Genomic DNA, 20,122 nt, shown 5'->3' with positions numbered 1-20,122 from the left:
CTTCTTGGAGGGAGAACCTCCACCTCCAATCATACACACGTGCAGCTCCGGTTTACCACTTATTGGTTTTGGGATGTGAGGCGAAGTCGTCGCAGTCACACCAAAACACCAAAAATTCCAGATAAGGAATATCACCAGGAAAAACAGCTGCAAAACAGATCAGATTATTATTCGCAATAATTACAGCAAGAGGTTTACCTTGAATCGTAGGAGATTTCTCGGCGAGGAGGTGGAGTCGCCGCCCGGCCTTTATGGTGATGATGATGATGAGATGAATGAGTGACAGCTGGTGTTGAGGATGATTGACGGTTGTCACTCCCAGTGGTTCTGGCGCCCTCTTGTGCTTGAAGCCCGCACTCCAAGCAGGGCGCCATCCGGTGGTGGTGAGCCAGCAGTACCTCCTCTTCAGCGGCCCACACAACAGGACCCCCCCCCTCAACGGGCGCCTCCTGGCGCCCGACCAGGCTTGTCCGGGTGTCGGTGGTAGAAATCGACCAGAAGGGCCGGGTCCAGGATGAAGCTCCTCTTCACCCAGGAGCGTTCTTCGGGTCCGTAACCCTCCCAGTCCACCAAGTACTGAAAACCCCGACCCATCCGACGGACGTCCAGAAGCCGACGAACAGTCCATGCCGGCTCCCCGTCGATGATCCGGGCAGGAGGTGGGTCGGGTCCGGGGGTGCAGAGCGGCGAGGTGTGGTATGGCTTGAGTTTGGAAACATGAAAAACCGGATGGATCCGCAGTGAAGCCGGGAGTGTTAGCTTCACTGCGGCCGGACTGAGGATCTTGGCGATGGGGAACGGCCCGATGAAGCGGTCCTTGAGTTTGTGGGATGTCACCTGGAGCGGGATATCTTTGGTGGATAGCCACACCTCCTGCCCTGGTTGGTATGTAGGGGCCGGGGAACGCCGGCGATCTGCATGGGCCTTGGCCCTCGTCCGGGCCTGCAACAGGGCAGAGCGGGCGGCCCGCCACACCCGGCGGCACCTCCGCAGGTGGGCCTGGACCGAGGGTACCCCGACCTCTCCCTCCACAAGTGGGAACAACGGGGGCTGGTAGCCCAGACACGCTTCAAAGGGGGAGAGGCCGGTGGCAGAGGATACTTGGCTGTTGTGAGCATACTCGATCCAGGCCAGATGGTTACTCCAGGCCGCCGGGTGAGCGGAGGTGACACAACGAAGAGCCTGTTCGAGTTCCTGGTTCGCCCGCTCTGCCTGGCCGTTCGTCTGTGGGTGGTACCCGGACGAGAGATGCACGGTGGCCCCCAGTTCCTTACAAAAACTCCTCCAGACCTGCGAGGAAAACTGGGGACCACGATCCGAGACGATGTCCGACGGTATCCCATGCAGACGCACGACGTGGTGGACCAGGAGGTCTGCCGTCTCCTGGGCCGTTGGGAGCTTCGGGAGGGCCACGAAGTGGGCCGCCTTGGAGAACCGGTCCACTATTGTTAGTATGGCGGTGTTGCCCTGGGACGGCGGGAGGCCCGTGACGAAGTCCAGACCGATGTGGGACCAGGGGCGATGAGGCACAGGCAGGGGTTGGAGGAGACCCCTGGTCTTGCGATGGTCCGCCTTGCCCCTGGCACAGGTGGTGCAGGCCTGGACGTAGTCCCGGACGTCGGCTTCCAGTGACGCCCACCAGAAGCGCTGCTGGACTACTGCCACGGTCCTACGCACTCCAGGATGACAGGAGAGCTTGGATCCGTGGCAGAAGTCCAAGACGGCAGCCCTAGCCTCTGGTGGGACGTAGAGTCTGTTCTTCGGACCGTCTCCCGGGTCCGGGTTCTTTGCCTGGGCCTCCCGGACGATCTCCTCCACGTCCCAGGTGAGGGTAGCCACGACAGTGGACTCGGGAAGGATGGTGTCGATGGGGTCCGACAACCCGGCCTTGGCTTCCTCTTCATGCACCCGGGACAATGCATCGGATCGTTGATTCCTGGTCCCGGGGCGGTAGGTGATCCGGAAGTCAAAGCGCGCAAAGAACAGGGACCAGCGGGCTTGCCTGGGGTTCAGCCGCTTGGCGGTCCGGATGTACTCCAGGTTCCGGTGGTCCGTAAAAACCGTGAAAGGCCCCGTAGCCCCCTCCAACAGGTGTCTCCACTCTTCTAGAGCCTCCTTCACCGCGAGGAGTTCTCGATTGCCCACGTCATAATTCCGTTCAGCGGGGGTCAACCTGCGGGAATAGTAGGCACAAGGATGGAGAACCTTATCGGACTCCCCGCTCTGGGACAGCACGGCTCCTATTCCTGAGTCTGAGGCGTCCACCTCTACTACAAACTGGCGAGTAGGATCAGGCTGCACCAGAACTGGAGCAGATGAAAACCGGCGTTTCAACTCCCTAAACGCGGCCTCGCACCGGTCCGACCAGGTGAATGGGACTTTAGTGGAGGTCAGGGCGGTCAGGGGGCTAACAACCTGACTGTAACCCTTAATGAACCTCCTGTAGAAGTTTGCGAAGCCGAGGAACTGTTGCAGCTTCCTACGGCTCTTTGGTTGGGGCCAATCCCTCACCGCCGCAACCTTGGCCGGATCCGGGGCGACGGAGTTGGAGGAGATGATAAACCCCAAGAAGGACAGAGAAGTGCGGTGAAACTCACACTTCTCGCCCTTCACAAACAGCCGGTTTTCTAACAACCGCTGTAGGACCTGACGTACATGTCGGACATGGGTCTCAGGATCCGGGGAAAAGATGAGTATATCATCCAGATACACGAAGACAAACCGGTGCAGGAAGTCCCGCAAGACGTCATTAACCAAGGCTTGGAACGTCGCGGGGGCGTTAGTGAGGCCGAACGGCATGACCAGGTACTCAAAATGACCTAACGGGGTGTTAAATGCCGTCTTCCATTCGTCTCCCTTCCGGATCCGAACTAGATGGTACGCATTCCTAAGATCGAGTTTGGTGAATATTTTGGCTCCATGCAGGGGTGTGAACACCGAATCCAAGAGGGGCAATGGGTATCGATTGCGAACCGTGATCTCGTTCAATCCCCTGTAATCGATGCATGGACGAAGTCCGCCGTCTTTCTTGCCCACAAAAAAGAAACCAGCACCCATCGGGGAGGTGGAGTTCCGGATCAACCCGGCGGCCAAGGAGTCCCGGATGTAGGTTTCCATTGATTCGCGTTCCGGACGTGAGAGGTTGTACAGCCTACTGGACGGGAACTCACTGCCCGGAACCAAATCGATGGCACAATCGTACGGTCGGTGCGGTGGAAGGGTGAGCGCCAGATCTTTGCTGAAGACGTCAGCCAGATCATGGTACTCCCCTGGCACCGCCGTCAGATTGGGAGGGGTTTTAACCTCCTCCTTAGCCGTGATTCCGGGGGGAACCGAGGATCCTAAACACTCCCGGTGGCAGGTTTCGCTCCACTGCACCATGACCCCAGACGGCCAATCGATCCGGGGATTGTGCTTCACCATCCAAGGAAAACCCAAAATCACTCGGGAGGTAGAAGGTGTCACGTAAAACACTATCTCCTCCCGATGATTCCCAGACACAACCAGGGTCACAGGCTGGGTCCGGTGTGTGATTAGCGGGAGTAGAGTGCCGTCTAGTGCCCGTACCTTCAAGGGCGAAGGCAGAGCCACTAGAGGGAGCCCCACTTCCTTTGCCCATCTGCTATCCAACAGATTCCCTTCGGACCCCGTGTCCACCAGTGCTGGGGCGTGAAGGGTTAAATCCCCACTCAGGATTACCACTGGGATTCGTGCTGATTTGCGGGAACTTCCCGTGCACATGTTATGGCCCACCCTTAGCCCAGTTTCTAAGGACGGGCGTTGGTGTTTGACCGTTTGGGGCAGTCTTTTAACATGTGTTCACATGAGCCACAGTAAAAACATTCCCCGCGGGCCAGTCTCCTTTGTTTGATATCTGATCTCACTTTAGCCCTGCTCGTGTCCATAGCTTCGTCAGCACGGAGCCCACCAGCAATGGAGCGTGAGGACGACGTCACCCCGTCAGACCCGGAAGAGAGAGGGACGGCTTGTGCCCGGCCACGCCCCCCGGCCTGCTCCCGACGGTGTTCAGTCAAGCGGTTGTCTAAGCGTATAACCAGAGTGACAAGCCCGTCGAAAGTCTGCGGTTCGTCCTTAGCCAGTAAATGCTCCTTCAGTACTGGAGACAGTCCGCTTATGAAGGCGGCGCGGAGCGCAACGTCATTCCAACCCGACCTCGCAGCCGCGATGCGGAAGTCGACAGCGTAATCGGCCGCGCTCCGACGCCCCTATCTCAGTGACAGCAGCACGGTCGAGGCGGTCTCGCCTCTGTTGGGATGATCAAACACCTGTTTGAATTCCCGTATAAACCCAGCGTATGACGTCAGAAGCCATGACTGCTGTTCCCAGAGCGCTGTAGCCCAAGCGCGTGCCTCACCTCGAAGCAGATTAATTACATAAGCCACCCGGGTGGCGTCTGCTGCGTACATGACTGGACGCTGTGCAAAAATGAGCGAACACTGCATCAAGAAGTCTGCGCACGTTTCCACACAGCCTCCGTACGGTTCAGGAGGACTTATGTAAGCTTCAGGGGACGGTGGGGGGGGTAGTTGAACGGCCAGTGGAACATCTACATTAGGCTCCGGGCCAGCAGGAGGAGACACTGCAGCGACGCTCGACTCGCGTGCTTCCACTCTGGCGGTGAGAGCCTCCATCCTCTGATTGAGGATTGCATTTTGCTCAGTTACCAGCTGTAACTGAGCAGTGAAAGCGGTAAGGATTTGCTGCAGATCACTTACCGCGCCTCCTGCTGACGCCTGCGCTCCCTGTTCTCCCATTGGCTGTTCAAGCTGTGGTTGACGCCCCTCGGGATCCATGACGAATGGCCGAGAAATCCTGTTGGGAAGGTGTCGTAACACGGACCCACAACAGGGGGCGCTAATGAACGGACAATGGATAAGGGAAGGAGTAACAATTTAATGTTGCACAAGAACACAACGTAATATAAACAAGGGTACTGCCAATCATACACAAGAGGACTGCGGGCAGGCTCGAAGATAGGAGACCTCGGATGAACGAAGAGCCGGGACCCACACCGCTTCTACCACCAACGGCCTGAAGAACACCGAAGCCGCCAAGCCCTGAGTCCCCAGGTGGTCTCTGTCCTCCGTTGTCGGCCCTGGTACTGCTGGCAGACAGAAACAGAAGGTGGTGAGTGTGAATCCTCACACCCAGCAACCTTGATTAATGATTCTTCTTGGAGGGAGAACCTCCACCTCCAATCATACACACGTGCAGCTCCGGTTTACCACTTATTGGTTTTGGGATGTGAGGCGAAGTCGTCGCAGTCACACCAAAACACCAAAAATTCCAGATAAGGAATATCACCAGGAAAAACAGCTGCAAAACAGATCAGATTATTATTCGCAATAATTACAGCAAGAGGTTTACCTTGAATCATAGGAGATTTCTCGGCGAGGAGGTGGAGTCGCCGCCCGGCCTTTATGGTGATGATGAGATGAATGAGTGACAGCTGGTGTTGAGGATGATTGACGGTTGTCACTCCCAGTGGTTCTGGCGCCCTCTTGTGCTTGAAGCCCGCACTCCAAGCAGGGCGCCATCCGGTGGTGGTGAGCCAGCAGTACCTCCTCTTCAGCGGCCCACACAACAGAATGTCTTTCTTCACCTAGACCTAAAGATAATAGCTGTTATCAAGACAAAGATTTATGGCCATGTGTTATCATGGGGAAGGTCCTCTGGCAGTGTGGAGAGGTTCTGGCCTTAGGTGAAGTCATAAAATTTGGATTCTCCTGGCATTGAGAAACTCAGATTCTGACGTGAAGCCATTATAATGTCATGTAATTCATAGTGACCGAAATGTAACTGTTAAAAATGCAAGGGCTCCCTTTGAAGAACTCTGAGTTACAGGCCTGTTTTGCTGTGAAGCCCAGTGTTGGCCCATGGGGTGGGGTGGGGGGGGGGTGTCTCAGACTTATTTCCAGAACTCCAGATGGCACAGGAATTTCTCAACTGGGAGTGAAGACACCATCTCTGTCTGCAGTTCAAAACTGCAGACAGATGTTTTTGTTGAGACATCATTAATGTATTTATTTAATTAGGGTGAATCGAGGTCATGCGCTACACATATCCTATAAAGAATGTAGTCCACCTGTGTGCACCTTCCTCCACTCTTATATGTTACCCTGTGCTCCTCCATTTTCTTAAAGTAGGTATTCACCACAGCCATTTCCATCCTTTTTGCAAAATCAACTACCATCTGTCCTTCCCCACTCCTATCCTTGATACCATATCTACCCATTACTTCCTCATCACCTCTGTTCCCTTCACCAACATACCCATTGAAGTCCGCTCCTATCACCACTCTTTCATGCTTGGACACACTCGCCACCACCTTGTCTAACACACTCCAGAAATCTTTCTCCTTCATCTCACAACCTACCTGTGGGGCATATGCACTGATGATGTTCATCATCACCCCTTCAATTTCCAACTTCACACTCATCACCCTGTCAGACACTCGCTTAACCTCCAACACACTTTTAACATACTCTTCCTTTAAAATGTCTCCAACACCATTTCTCTTCCTGTCCTCACCATGGTACAACAACTTGTACCCACCGCCAATGCTCCTGCTCTTAGTTCCCTTCCACTTGGTCTCTTGCACACACAATATGTCTACCTTTCTCCTCTCCATCATATTAGCCAGCTCTCTCCCTTTACCAGTCATGCTACCAACATTCAAAGTCCCCACTCTCATTTCCACCCTTCTAGTTTTCTTCTTCTCCCGCTGTTTATGGAAACGTTCTTCTCCTCTTCTTCGTCGTCTTCACCCAGCAGTAGCCCAATTTCCACTAGCACCCTGTTGGGCAACAGCACCGGTGGCGGACGTTGTTAACCCGGGCCTCGACCGATCTGGTATGGAAATTCGATTCTTAGTCTGCATAGTTGGGTTGGCTTGTTTTGCGCCGGATGCCCTTCGTGATGCAACCCTCCTCATTTATCCGGGCTTGGGACCGGCACTCAAAATGTACTGGCTGCGCATCCCATGTGGCTGAGTTAACATGACACCTATCTAAACTGACTAAGTCAGTTGAGCTACAAAAACACAATAAATCAATAACATTAACAATACTGTTAAACTAAGATGAGAAAACTAAGATCCACAATAACAACAACATTTAAAATCCCAAACTCCCATTGTGCATTGCAGCACAATGTTCATTGTTCACTGTTGTTAGCTAATATCCCTAATTTCTCCAAAAATATTATTCCTGTCAACTTTGTGTTTTTGTACCATTCATCCTTGACCCAAAATACATCAGCATACCAAACAGCAAATGCCAGCTCTCCCCGGTTTGTCCGTGATCAGTGTCAAACACACACATGCATGCATGCACACAGAGGCCACTTGGCTATTATAATATAGATGTGGCATCAATGAGACTCAGAATTTTCACTTTATTCTCTGTGCTGGTCACAGCATAGGGCTTGTGCAGCAAAAATGCAGATGAGTGGACAGGAGATTAAGTTAATCCAACTCAGCAAGCTTGTGTAGCAATCCATCTATTTTCTAAACCTGCTTATTCTAGTTAATGGTCATGGGGGACTGGAGCCAACCCCATCAGTCACTATACAAGAAGCGGGGTATAGTCTTGACAGGCCGCCAGTCTGTCATAGGGCTGACATTGCCTTGTAGCATTATATGACATAACATGCACAATGAAAGTGAATTGAAAACAACCATTAAATTAAATAAAAGTAAGCACTCATGGAAAAACACAGACTTTTACTTTCCTGCCTCACTGCTTCACCTCAGGGAGCTTTGGTGGCCACTGAGTTCTAATGCAATCTGAGAAATTTGCACTAATCCTTTAACCCTCTGGGGCCGACGCTGTCACATACGATGGCTGAGTACAAGTTTTACTAAATTATAAATAACTTTTTAATGATATGAGATAGAAACTTTTGTTTGCTGAAAAGTGAACTCCGCAGACTTTCGAGCCAGCCGTCCACCATGTTTTCACTCCTCATAGAAGCTGCATGTTGATGTGTGCAATGTGAGTGTCCAGTCAGGAATTGGTTCACCGACACATGGTTTTCCAGTATCCACTCGTACGGCAGAGTCGCAGTGGATGAGATACTTCACTATTTGTTGTGTTATGATTGAATATGGCTCTCATAATTGATGCGTAAAGAGCAATGAAGAGCAATAAAATGTACAGACCATTTTGTATATATTGTTCAAAATGTGCATTTGTGTTTATTGTTAGAACCTTTATTTTTTTTTTACATTTTTTAACAAACCCCCCTTTATAAAGTGTCAAAATAGTTATTATAGTTTGCTGTGTGTTTTGAATAAATGTGTGTGAAAATTATTTCTGCTTTTTTTTTTCCTTTCTTATTTCTGATTGTAAACCTTTATTACACTTATAAAACAACACTATAGCATATATATTCTGAAAGTACATGTTGTCCTGAAAAAAGAGACATGCTACTTGACTGTGGGATGCAGGGTGAGCTTTTAACAGCAATAATAAAAAAATTTATGCCAGGCGAATGAACTGTCCAAAAAAATGCCCTCGGACCTCAGAGGGTTCACTTGCATCCACTTTGTCAATATACCACAGGGCTGTACGCCTGACACACTTCAGCTTAAAGGTAAATGACAGGTGCCACTCTGATTGGTTGAATTAATGTTTGGACAACAACATGTTAATGGCAGATGAACACAGTGAACCCAACCCCTTTGACCCCTATGCCTGGATCACAATTTTTTTTTGCACCATGTTGAGCTCAAATAGATGTTGAACACTACACTAGGGGAGGCGATGGTCTAGTGGTTAAGGTGTTGGGCTTGAGTCCAGAAGATCATGGGTTCAATCCCCGCCTGACTGGAAAATCACTAAGAGCCCTTGGGCAAGGCCTTTAATCCCCTATTGCGGTGTGTAGTGAGTGCCTTGTATGGCAGCTCCCTGACATCGGGGTGAATGTGAGGCATAATTGTAAAGGGCTTTGAACGTCTGATGCAGGTGGAAAAGTGCTATATAAATGCAGTCCATTTACCATTTACTACCCAAAACCTCAGTCATTTGGTGTGGCAGATACATATGTGCAAAATATCACTACAATTGCATCTTAATTTTAAAAAGAAAAAAATTTGATATCCTGCCATGTTTCATTTTTCTTCTGCTAGACAGGACCACGGCTCTAAATGCATTCAGATAAGTGGGTAAGACGCATGTATTTATCCTGAAAGCGATATCAATAAAGTTATTATTGTCCTCCTCACACCAGACAATGGAGATGTCTACATCTCCGTGTTTTTGACAAAGAATTTGAAGTTATAAACTTAGATCAGCTTTGCTCCATTTGTTATTTCTTTCAATGATTCATTCATTCATTATCTGACACTTATCCATCTCTGGGTCACAGAGGCAGTAGATCAAGCAACCAGTTCCACATTTCCCAATCCTCAGCCAGGTTGTCTAACTCCAGGGGGATCCTAAGGCATTCCCAAGCCACAGGACTTTGACAAAGACTGTTTTTATTCACTGAAAATATGTAAATTATTATTTATTAATTATTTATATTATTTTTCATTCAGGACCACAGGCAAAGGTTCCTCAAGGAAAGCAGTGTTTGTCTATTTGTCTTTGCGTTTTTTGTTTTTTTTTTTCTGATCTAAAAAATGATGCCATCCATGAATTAAAATCCGTATCTGATCTAAAACATTTGGATTTTTTGACCTGTGACATCAACCTAATATCAATATATATTTTTAGTCACGGAAGGATTGACTCAATTTTGTGCCACATCTGCATCCAGATGAAGTTCCAGGATGTGTTGTTGGCATTCACATTGTACAGTCTAAAGCACTGTAGATTATTTCATGGCTGACTGCAATGTTTTATCATAGACGAAGACATCCCCCAACCTTCACTGCTTTCAAGTCGATTCTTCAACAAACTGGCGTCTTTATAGATGGAAGGTTTTTGCAGCACAAACACAGATGATACTGTGAGCACTTCCCCGTACCAGCATCCATATTCACCAGCAGTGGACGTCGGGTGGTGGAGGTGGTGCAGGATCCTTTGGATTGGATGTCAGTGTGACGTGGAAGCCAGGTCACACTCGTTTAACCTCACAGAGTGAAGGTGAACAGGGAAGGCGCTGGTGGGGAGGTGCAGGATGGAGATACTGCCACATCCCCACCCCCACTCACACACCCTGTCTTTCTCCTTCACAGCTAAAAATAGAATGAGGGAGCAGCTGGAATAGCATATATACACACACACACACTTCATTGAGATGCACATCAATTCCCACTGCTTTTCCTCCTCATTCCATCTGTCGCTGCTCCCGTGCTCCTCCCTTCTCACTGTTAAATCTACTCCAGGCCGTTTCCTTTGCATCCAACTAATTAAAATCTAATACTACATTCCTGACAAAAAAAAACTTTACAAAAAGCTACGTCGCATAACAAAATAGAATAAAAAAGGCAATGACTTGGATTTTGCTTGGTTTTCCTGCCCCAGAACTGCACAGCAGCATCTCCGCTTTCCACTTCCTGCCTCACGCCATCATTCACATTTCTACACACACGTCATTATTTTATTGAAACTGGACAAACCTCTTTCTGTTGCCCCTTTTCTTTGTTGACAGCATACCCATTCACAGCTATAAATAACTCCCCCCCCCCCCCCCCCTTCCATCTCCTCACCCCTTCCTTTGCTCCTCCTCGAGCAGGGTTTCTGGTTTTGCCGCCTGTACCCTGACAACCATGAATGTTTTGTTCCTGTGTTCTCTTTTCCAGCATTTGTGAGACTTCTTTTCTTTCCAGTCACTTGACTCTTCCGTGATGTTTGATGGCTTTTAATGCACGTGCATATGCACTAAAAGCCATCAAACATCAAAACTACGTATAAAACTAATACTAAAGCCCAACCTGTGAGCAGGCATGCATGGTGTCCAAGCAGCTATAGGGACTTGACCCACCCGTGTCTTGACAATATCACATGAATTTTGGCATCAAGATGAGTAAGTTGAGCCAAGACTGTTGTAGTTTTTCAGAACATCCACAGAATCCGAGCCGTTGCTCCGACCACATGCATCATATGCTGTGCGTAGGGCACCAGGCACTGGAGTGCTCACCAAAATACCTGAATGAATGATGATCACTATCATTTAGGCTTCTTGAATACTCAAATCACATTCACACCATCAGCCTGTGTGACTACATGCATAATCTGGAAGTGGTGCAATTTCAAGAAAATCAGAACAGCTTTTATTCACCAAGTATCCACAGAATACAAGGAATTTGACTTCGGTGTGAGCTGCACTCTCTCTCTCTGTACGGGCATGTATAACATACATGAAACACTGAATAATTCACAGTAAAAAAAAAATGTGCAAATGAAATGTGCAAGAAAATAAATGCGCAATAAGAGAAAAGAAAAAGATGTGTGAAACAGACAAAGAGATTGAAGTTAAACTGTACATGAGTTAGATGAATTAGTGATTTTTTGGTAGGTTAAGTTGTTAATCAGTAGGGATGGGTATCGAGAACCGGTTCCTTTCGGGTATAGTTAAGAAATGATTCAATCCACCGACATCAATAAGCTTTTTGCTTAACAATTCTGTTATCAGTCCTTTAGAGTGGCCGTTGTTTTGGGGGATGTTTGTCAGGAAAATTATCATTTCTCTACATTGATTACGGACCCCGCAGTGGGTCCGTAATCAACTTTTCTGCAGCGCCGCTTTGCTTTGAACCTTGAACCAATCGAAGCAGTGGTTCACAGATTGAAGCAGTGCTTTGATCTATTGCTTCGTTTATTCATTTTTTTCTTTCGCTTAATTTTCCCCCACTAAAACCCTAAAGAGCATACGTCTGTGAGTATTATTTACACTTTTTATGTTAAACCGACCTGTTATGGTCTTCTGAAACAGTTGATAGATGTATTTTATAACTTAAAAATGGGAGCGATGCTAACGCATTAGCATGTCTATGGCATTTTCAATGTTAAAAGTTAGCATTAAGCAGTTGCAGCTGTCATCACGTTGGGGTGCATTTGTTTTCAAATTGTAATATTTTTTAAACTTGTTTTTGTTTATATATTAATAATCTAATGATTAGTTATTATATACAATTTTAGAGAAAGAGACAAAAAGAACCTGAATAGAAACACAACAGAAAATATAAAACCAACTAACAATGAACATAAATAAATACATATGAGGTCTATTAGACAATAAACCGACCCTTTTATTTTTTTTTAACTATATGGATTTGAATGACGTGCGATTCCACCAATCATGCTTGAACCCTCGTGCGCATGCGTGAGTTTTTTCACGCGTGTCGGTGGCGTCATTTCCCTGTGGGCAGGCCTTGAGTGAGATGTGGTCCCGCCCTCTCGGCTGAATTCCTTTGTTTCACACGCTGCTCGAGACGGCGCGCGTTGCTTTATCAAAATTTTTTCTGGACCTGTGAGGAATATCCGAGTGGACACTATTCGAGAAATTAAGCTGGTTTTCGGTGAAAAGTTTAACGGCTGATGAGAGATTATGGGGTGTTTCTGTCGGTGTAAGGACTTCCCACAGAGCGGGACGTCCTGCAGCTCTTCCAGGCGCCGTCGTCGGCCTGTTTCGACCTGAAAACATCCTAATTTAAGGCTTAATTCACCCAGGACGTCGTGAGAGAACAGAGAAGATTCAGAAGAGGCTGGCATGAGGACTTTATGCGGACATTCCACTGTTTAAGGACATTTTTTAATGAAAGACATGCGCGCAAATCTGTGTGCGCCGCGACAGGAAAAACACCTCAGTGTTGAAAACCATTTGTAACATTCAGGCGGCTTTTGATGGCTTTCAACAAGTGAGTAACTCAGAAATTGTTTAACAGCTTGGGCATGTTCCAACTTGCCCGTTAAGGTTTCCAACGGAGGTGTTTTTCCTGTCGCGACCCCCCGCGGTCGGGTCCGGCCCGACATGCGACTCTGCCTGCATGTTCTTTCATTACAAAATGTCCGTTAACAATGGAATGTCCGAATAAACTCCTCATGCCGACTTCTTCTGAAAAGTTCTCTGTTCTCTGACGACTTCCTGGGTCAACAGAGCCTGAAATGTGGAAGTTTTCAACTTGAAACGGCGAGACGCTGCCGCCTCGAAGCGCAGATCGCCGTCAGGCGCCGTGGGCCGTCCTTACGGCGACACTACCAGACCAAAATCTCTCATCAGCTGTTAAAATTTTTACCGAAAACCAGCTGAATTTATCGAATGGTGTCCACTCAGTTGTGCCTTACAGCTTTGAAAAAATTTTGATCAAACAAAGCAGCCATTCCTAAACAATGAAAAAAACGGCGAGAGGGTGGGCGACTCCTCACTCAAAGACTGCCCACAGGCGAATGACGTAACCGACAGGCGTGAAAAAACTCTTGCATGCCCACGAGGGTTCAAGCATGTCTGATGTAATCACACGTGATTCAAACCATATGGTTTTTGAAAAAAATAATAAGGTCAGATACTTTTCTAATAGACCTCGTACATGCAGAAATAAGTGTTTCCTGTGAACACCTAGTGACTCTTACACCTCCATTTCATCCCTGTCTTGTTTAAGTTTAGTGACAATTTGTTTCGGTCAAACCATATTTTCAATGTGTTAATTTCTTCAGTGATTTCCTCCAGAACTTTCTGCCAAACTAGAAAACTGCTGCATCCTAGTAAGAGCAGAATACTACTAGAATGAATTTGAATAAGGAAAGTTGTATTTTTTTTTTCTCACCTAAATGGATGCTGCACTCACTCCAGTTTATTGTCTGGAATAGTCCCAGATTGCATTTCAGAACTTCTAGAATTCAAACATTTTTTTGCAGGTGGTGTTGGGGGGGTAATTTTGGGTTTAAGCTTTTTTTGTTTTTCACCACTTTCATCCCTGAATATGTCAATCATGAGTCACTTTTGAGTGGATTAAAGTTACTAACTGGGACTCCTGTCTTGTTGCGAGAAAGAAACGAGAATTGTCCTCCGTTCTGTTCACACAGCTCCTAACGCTGTGCGACTCTCTGCCGAGTCAAGGTAGAACAACAGAGTCCAATCGGAATTAATAACTTCAAAGCGAAACACCGTTTTGTTTATTTTTTTTATGTCCAGAGATCAAGGATACAGTGACCAATTTCATATTTATTTACTTTAAGACTCAATGAAATACATAGAAAACCTGTAAAGCCTACTTTTAGTACAAAATTCACGAGGTATCGATAAGGTAATCGATAAAGAATCGGATCGATAAGCAGAATTGATAATGGCATCGATATCGATAATGGCATCAATATCGATAAAATCTTATTAATAATCATCCCTATTCATCAGTGTGATGGCCTGAGGAAAGAAACTGTTCCTGTGTCTGGTTGTTTTGACATCCAGAGCTCTGTAACGTCGACCAGAGGGGAGGAGTTTAAACAGTGTGTGTCCAGGGTGTGGGGGGTCTGCAGAGATGTTACCAGCTCACTTCCTGGTTCTGGACTGGTATAAGTCCTGGATGGAGGGCAGGCTGGCTCCGATGATTTTTTTCTGCAGACCTGACAGTTCATTGAAGTCCGTGACTGTCATGTTTGGAGACAGAGGGAAACCAAACAGAGAAGGAAATGCACAAGACAGACTGGATGATGGATGTGTGGAAGATCATGGGCAGTTCCTTGGGCAGGTTGTTCCTTCCAGTTCCTGTTCCAGTTCCAGTTTCCTGTTCCAGTTCCAGTTCCTTGGGCAGGTTGTTCTGACCACACTGGAGTACCAACTGTTCCACCTCCTGTCTCTTTGCAGCCTCATCAGAATCCTGGATGAGTCTAGTGATGGTATCGTCCTCCACAAACTTCAGGAGTTTAACAGAGGGGTTGGCTGAGGTGCAGTTGTTTGTGTAGAGGGAGAAGAGCAGTGGAGAGAGCACACACTCCTAAGGAGCTCCAGTGCTGATTGTATGCGTGTTGGATATGATGCTCCCCAGCCTCACCTGCTGTGTCCTGTCTGTCAGGAAGTTGGAGATCCTCTAACAGGTGGGAGTTGGCACAGACAGGTTGGAGAGTTTTTTGTGGAGAATGCTGGGATGATGGTGTTGAACGCCAAGCTGAAGTCCACGAACAGGTTTCCTCATATACGTGTCTGCAGAGTCCACTGTCCCAGCTTTTTTTAAACGTGTTGCAGGCATCCATTTCAAAATGAGCAAATATTTGCACAAAAACAAAGTTTTTGGGTTTGAACATTAAAATATCTTGTCTTTGTGGTGTATTCAATTGAATATAAGTTGAAGTGGATTTACAAATCATTGTATTCTGATTTTATTTACATTTCACACAACGCCCCAGCTTCATTGGAATTGGGGTTGTATGCAGATGACTCTGTCATTGTTAGTTTATTGCAGGAGAATGAAACCAGTCATGGACCTGTTGTTCACCACTTTGTCAGGTGGTGTGAAGAGTCCCACCTTCATCTGAATATTTCAAACACTAAAGATATGATTGTGGATTTCAGAAAGAACCCCTGTATACCTGAGGCCACAGTCATTAAGGGTCAGAAGGTGGAACTTGTGCGGTCACATAAGTAACTTGGGACTACGATAGACTGTAAACTGAACATTGAGACCAGCTGTGAAGCTGTATGCAAAAAAGGCATCAGCGTCTGTTTTGTTTAAGAATTCTGTCATCTTTCATCATTGGCAAAACCAACATGACGCTGTTTTATTGATCTTTTATTGAATCTGTTTTGTCTTATTCATTAGTGTCATGGTGCTTTGTCAGTGAAGGAGAAGAACAAACTGATGCAGATTGTGAAGTGGTCAGGGAAGCTGATTGGGGAACCATAGCTTAGCCCCAGGTCTCTGTACACCAGGCAGCTACAGAGGATCACTAAATTGGTTATAAAGGACCATTCACACTATCTACATGGGGAATTCCAGCTTCTCCCCTCCGGTTGGAGGTTTACAGTCCCAAAGTGCAGAACAAAGCACTATAGGAACGGCTTTGTTCCAGCTGCTATTATTCAGACAAATAAATCATCATAGAAAATTTTGCACCATTTTAGGTGGTTGCCAAGCTGTGGTCAAATGTGTCTCTGAGCACTTTTATGTCTATGTCAGGTCTTTGTGTATGTCACTGTTGTCCCTATATGTTTAATAAGTTGGATGATTTCTGTGACTGCAACACAAATCTACCTACAGGTATTAATCAAGTAACCTGAACCTGAACCTGCCAAGTTTATAGCGGGATGAATTTGGCAATAGTACACAGTTCGATATCAGGGTGGGGGGTAAGATATCCAGGTCACAATATCTTACCTCCAACCCCATCCTGGACAGATGTTCTATCATATTTCAGGTTGTCAATCAGATCCATATATTTGTAGAGTATATTTGGAAGGGGGATTTAAAGATACTTCAGAATAGGAAATATTACTATTGTAGATAGCTATAGATACATACAGAAAGAATACCAATATTGTTCAGTGTCAATCAAACTGTGCTTCATCTGGGACCATAAAACATCCATGAAATCTAGAGTTTAAGGGATGCTGTATCCTGATTGGGCCTTGTCAAGGTTTGCGTAAGCTTTAATCAGTGCCTCCCTGGAGGAATGTTGCTTTTCAGGGGTGGGGGGAAGATATACTGTTACACTGGGTCAAAATTTTGTCTGAAAAGAAGAAACGCCTGCCTTAAATAAGCACCAGGCATTATATGCATTAGAAAGGTTACATTTCACATTGTGAAAGTCTTGTTTTAACTCTTATGGAATTTGTTTTTAGTTTTTTTTTTTTTAGGCAGGATTTACTGTATATGTGTGAAAGTGAGAACAGGGATTTAATCTATGTCTGCTGCATGACATTCTTGAAATGGTTCCTAAACCCTGACTTGTTTAAAACCAGCAGACTTTGCAAGTAATGGTTTAGATGTTTAATTAAAGTAGACCTGCACTGAAATAAATGCAGTCAGATCTTTGGACCAAACAATGACTTATATTTACACATAAGATCCTTCTGAATGTAGTAAAGTAAATCTGCAAGCCCAGATCTGTCATTCAACAGAGAAATCTTCATTTAAAAATGCCAAATTTACAGCTAAAATTTAGCCCTCCGCAAAACTGTCATCACATCCGAGACGCTGCCGAGACATCAGGGAAAAGACCCTATCCCAGCATGCATTGTGCGTGCCAACTGTAATTTGTGGATTTACGTCAGTTTGCATCTGCACCTTTTTCTTGTCTTATACGGAAGAATCTACTTTTTTTAAAACTTCATATTGTCTTGCGGCACGTTTGGTGAGTACACATTTCTTTTATTTGTGCTTGAAAATTATTTTGGGGGACTTTTTCATACGCCCGTTTGATTGAGTGGTGTCACATTGAAAATCTACTGTCTTTCGCCTCCGGTGTTACCATCGCGGGGTACGGAGGCGAAACCTGCAAAGAATCCAAGTCATTAAAAAGATATAAACCTCTCTCAGCGGCCACGGAGCTCTGCGGCTCTGATTACCGAGATGTGCGGCGCTGCGGATTTTGCCGCAAGAAGTCTGTTCTTGCGAGCAACAGGTGTCACCGGCCACTTCGCATTAAAACAGCGAGCGTAGTCTCTGGACTTTTGCCAAGTTGGCTGCACCTCCATTCAGTAGACAGGAACGTGGTGCCAGCTGCACAGCAGACACGGGGGCGATGTGAGTGGCCCACTTCGGCATTTACCGAGCACACAGACTCAGTAAGCGCAGCGGAGGCAGAGAGCGAGGCGTTGGGGAAGAACGTCGCCCGCTGTCGATGTCGCCGCTGATCTGAGCATGCAGAGCTGTATCTCACATTCATTGCAGCTTACTTTTGGATGCTGAAACCAGGATGTGTATAACAGTAACATTACTAACAGATAAAATCAATTTCAATGCGGGATCAGACTGAAGGCGGGAGTGCTCCGTCTTCTGCGGGACATCACTGCAATGACCCGGATGTACAAACAGTTTTCGCTGAGGGCCAAATTTTAGCTGCAAATTTGTCACTTTTAAATGAAGATTTCTCTGCTGAATTACAAATTTTGGCTTGCAGATTTACTTTACTGCATTCATAAGGGTCTTATAAATACATATCAGCTATTTCTTTCTGAGATCTGACCACATTTATTTCAATGCAGGTCTACTTTAAAGGGGGGATGAGTGCTTATGTAATCAATTTTTTATATAATTTTGTTTGATTGACAGGAGATCATATTGCAGAGATTACTTTAAATGTTGAAATTGTTGAAATAACACAAATTTTAAAATTTGATTTGATGTCACAAAACAATAAAACAGAGTTGTTTCCATAGAGGTGAATATTTTGTGTAGGCGCCGTTGACATGAATGAATGAATGTCAAAGTGTGAGGAAGGTTCAGCCTACAGTGCTTTTGTGAGACATTTGTTCATGTTTTCCTGTTGTCATCTCCTCCAGATACTCCGTCCTGGTCATGGCTGCCCCAGTTCTGCAATCTTCGAGACCTCCGTCGTCAAACGCAGCTCAGACAGCTGGAAGATTCCAGTGGCAACATGGTCCACATCAAGCAGAAGCTCTACCACAACGGCCACCCCAGTCCCCGACACCTCTGACTCAAAACAAAAAAAGGACAAAACAAAATTTTTACCCCTCTTACCCCTCCTATCTCTTACAACTCCACCCTTACCCCCCCCCCCGCCCCCCCGCCCCCAACCCCACATTGGTCAACTGTTGTCTCAGACAGAGACCCTGAAAATGTGCACTCCCCCTGTTCACAACACGGCCCCCTTAAACTTCCTGATGAACTTTATTACACTGAGTAAAAAAATAAAAATAAAAAATCCAGCCCAGAATTAAAAAAGAAATCCAAATCAAAGTGGAGCAATATGATGATAACTTGTTTCCACAGAAATCTTGTCTCATGTCCATGTCCCTGTTGTGGGAGGAGGTTTAAAAAAACATATAGGAACAAAACATTTTTAAGGGTGTTTTTCTGTATTTAGACTTTTTCTGTGTTCATTGTTAAAGTTGGCATGCTCTTTTAGAACAGGGTAAGACGTGGGCAGCGTACGTGGCAGCAACATGGGTGTCATAACCTTTTTGGTTTCCTTCTTCTTCTTTTGGGTGGGTGATGGACTTTGTTGGTCCGGGGAGGGGGACGGGACACAGGCGGGTGGGCTGGTTTTAGATGGTTGCTTGTGTAAATAGTTATAAATAAGGGCACATGGGCTGCGGAGTCTAAACGGGGTGCACAGAGGGATATTTGTGTGCGTCAAGATTATTGCAAAAGAAAAGAAAGAAGAGTCACTTTGAAAAGTGGATGTGAAATCGTGTGATTTCTGGTAAAAACACAGAATAATTAGCTTTGTTACCTAGTGAATTAACTGAATGTATTAATTTTTCCTGTAAATATGTTCGGGGTACAGGGCGTGTGTATGGTGGCGGTCAGGGTTCTCTTTGCTCTGTTGTTTAGGAAAAATAAATGCCAGCCAAGACTCATCAGTAAAATACACGCCACACTGTGTCCGACAGCACAGCTCGATTTTCTTTATCCATTTTCCTCTCACTTATCAGGAACAACCAGCCTATCAGCAGAGGGAACCCTCACCCAGACCCTCCCCCTCGCCCTCTCTGTCCAGACATTGCTGTTGTGAGGATGAAATGTCTGTTTTATTAAAAGTGCTGCTGAAGCACAACAGTGACCTCTGATGTTTGATTGTGTCATTCCAGCTCTACGAGCTGATTACCTAATGTCTCATCAAGTCTATGCACACTGAAATTTTGATTAAAAACACAACATAGTGTTTCTTATGATCACATCTTCGCATACGGTGCTTTTTGAAAGTATTCACAGCGCTTCACTTTTTCCACATTTTGTCATGTTACAGCCTTATTTCAAAATGGATTAAATTAATTTTTTCCCTCAAACTTCTATACACAATACCCCATAATGACAATGTAAAAAACGTTTTTTTTTTTGTTTTTTGTTTTTTTCGATTTATTAAAAATAAAAAAACAAAGAAGTCATGCGTACATAATTATTCACAGCCTCTGCAATGAAGCTCAAAATTGAGCTCAGGTGCATCCTGTTTCAACTGGTCATCCTTGTGATGGTTCAACAGCTTAAATGGAGTCCACCTGGGGTATAATCAGTTGACTGGACATGATTTGGAAA

At 46.1% G+C, this 20,122-nt stretch overlaps 1 protein-coding gene across 1 annotated transcript in view; it reads left to right on the top strand.

The window, feature by feature from the left end:
• The window catches only part of tmem240a (transmembrane protein 240a), a 114,919-nt gene extending 95,270 nt beyond the window's left edge, over positions 1-19,649 (top strand). Inside the window, exon 4 of the mRNA XM_034171966.1 lies at positions 18,406-19,649. Coding sequence (XP_034027857.1) covers positions 18,406-18,560 — 155 coding nt within the window. The 3' untranslated portion in view covers positions 18,561-19,649. The remainder of the gene's footprint in view (positions 1-18,405) is intronic.
• The last annotated feature ends 473 nt before the right edge of the window (positions 19,650-20,122 follow it).

The sequence above is a fragment of the Thalassophryne amazonica genome, chromosome 6 (genome assembly GCF_902500255.1).
Source record: "Thalassophryne amazonica chromosome 6, fThaAma1.1, whole genome shotgun sequence".
Classification (NCBI taxonomy): Eukaryota; Metazoa; Chordata; class Actinopteri; order Batrachoidiformes; family Batrachoididae; genus Thalassophryne; species Thalassophryne amazonica.
Note: the sequence above shows the minus strand (reverse complement) of the source record. Positions and strands in the feature narration are given on the sequence as shown.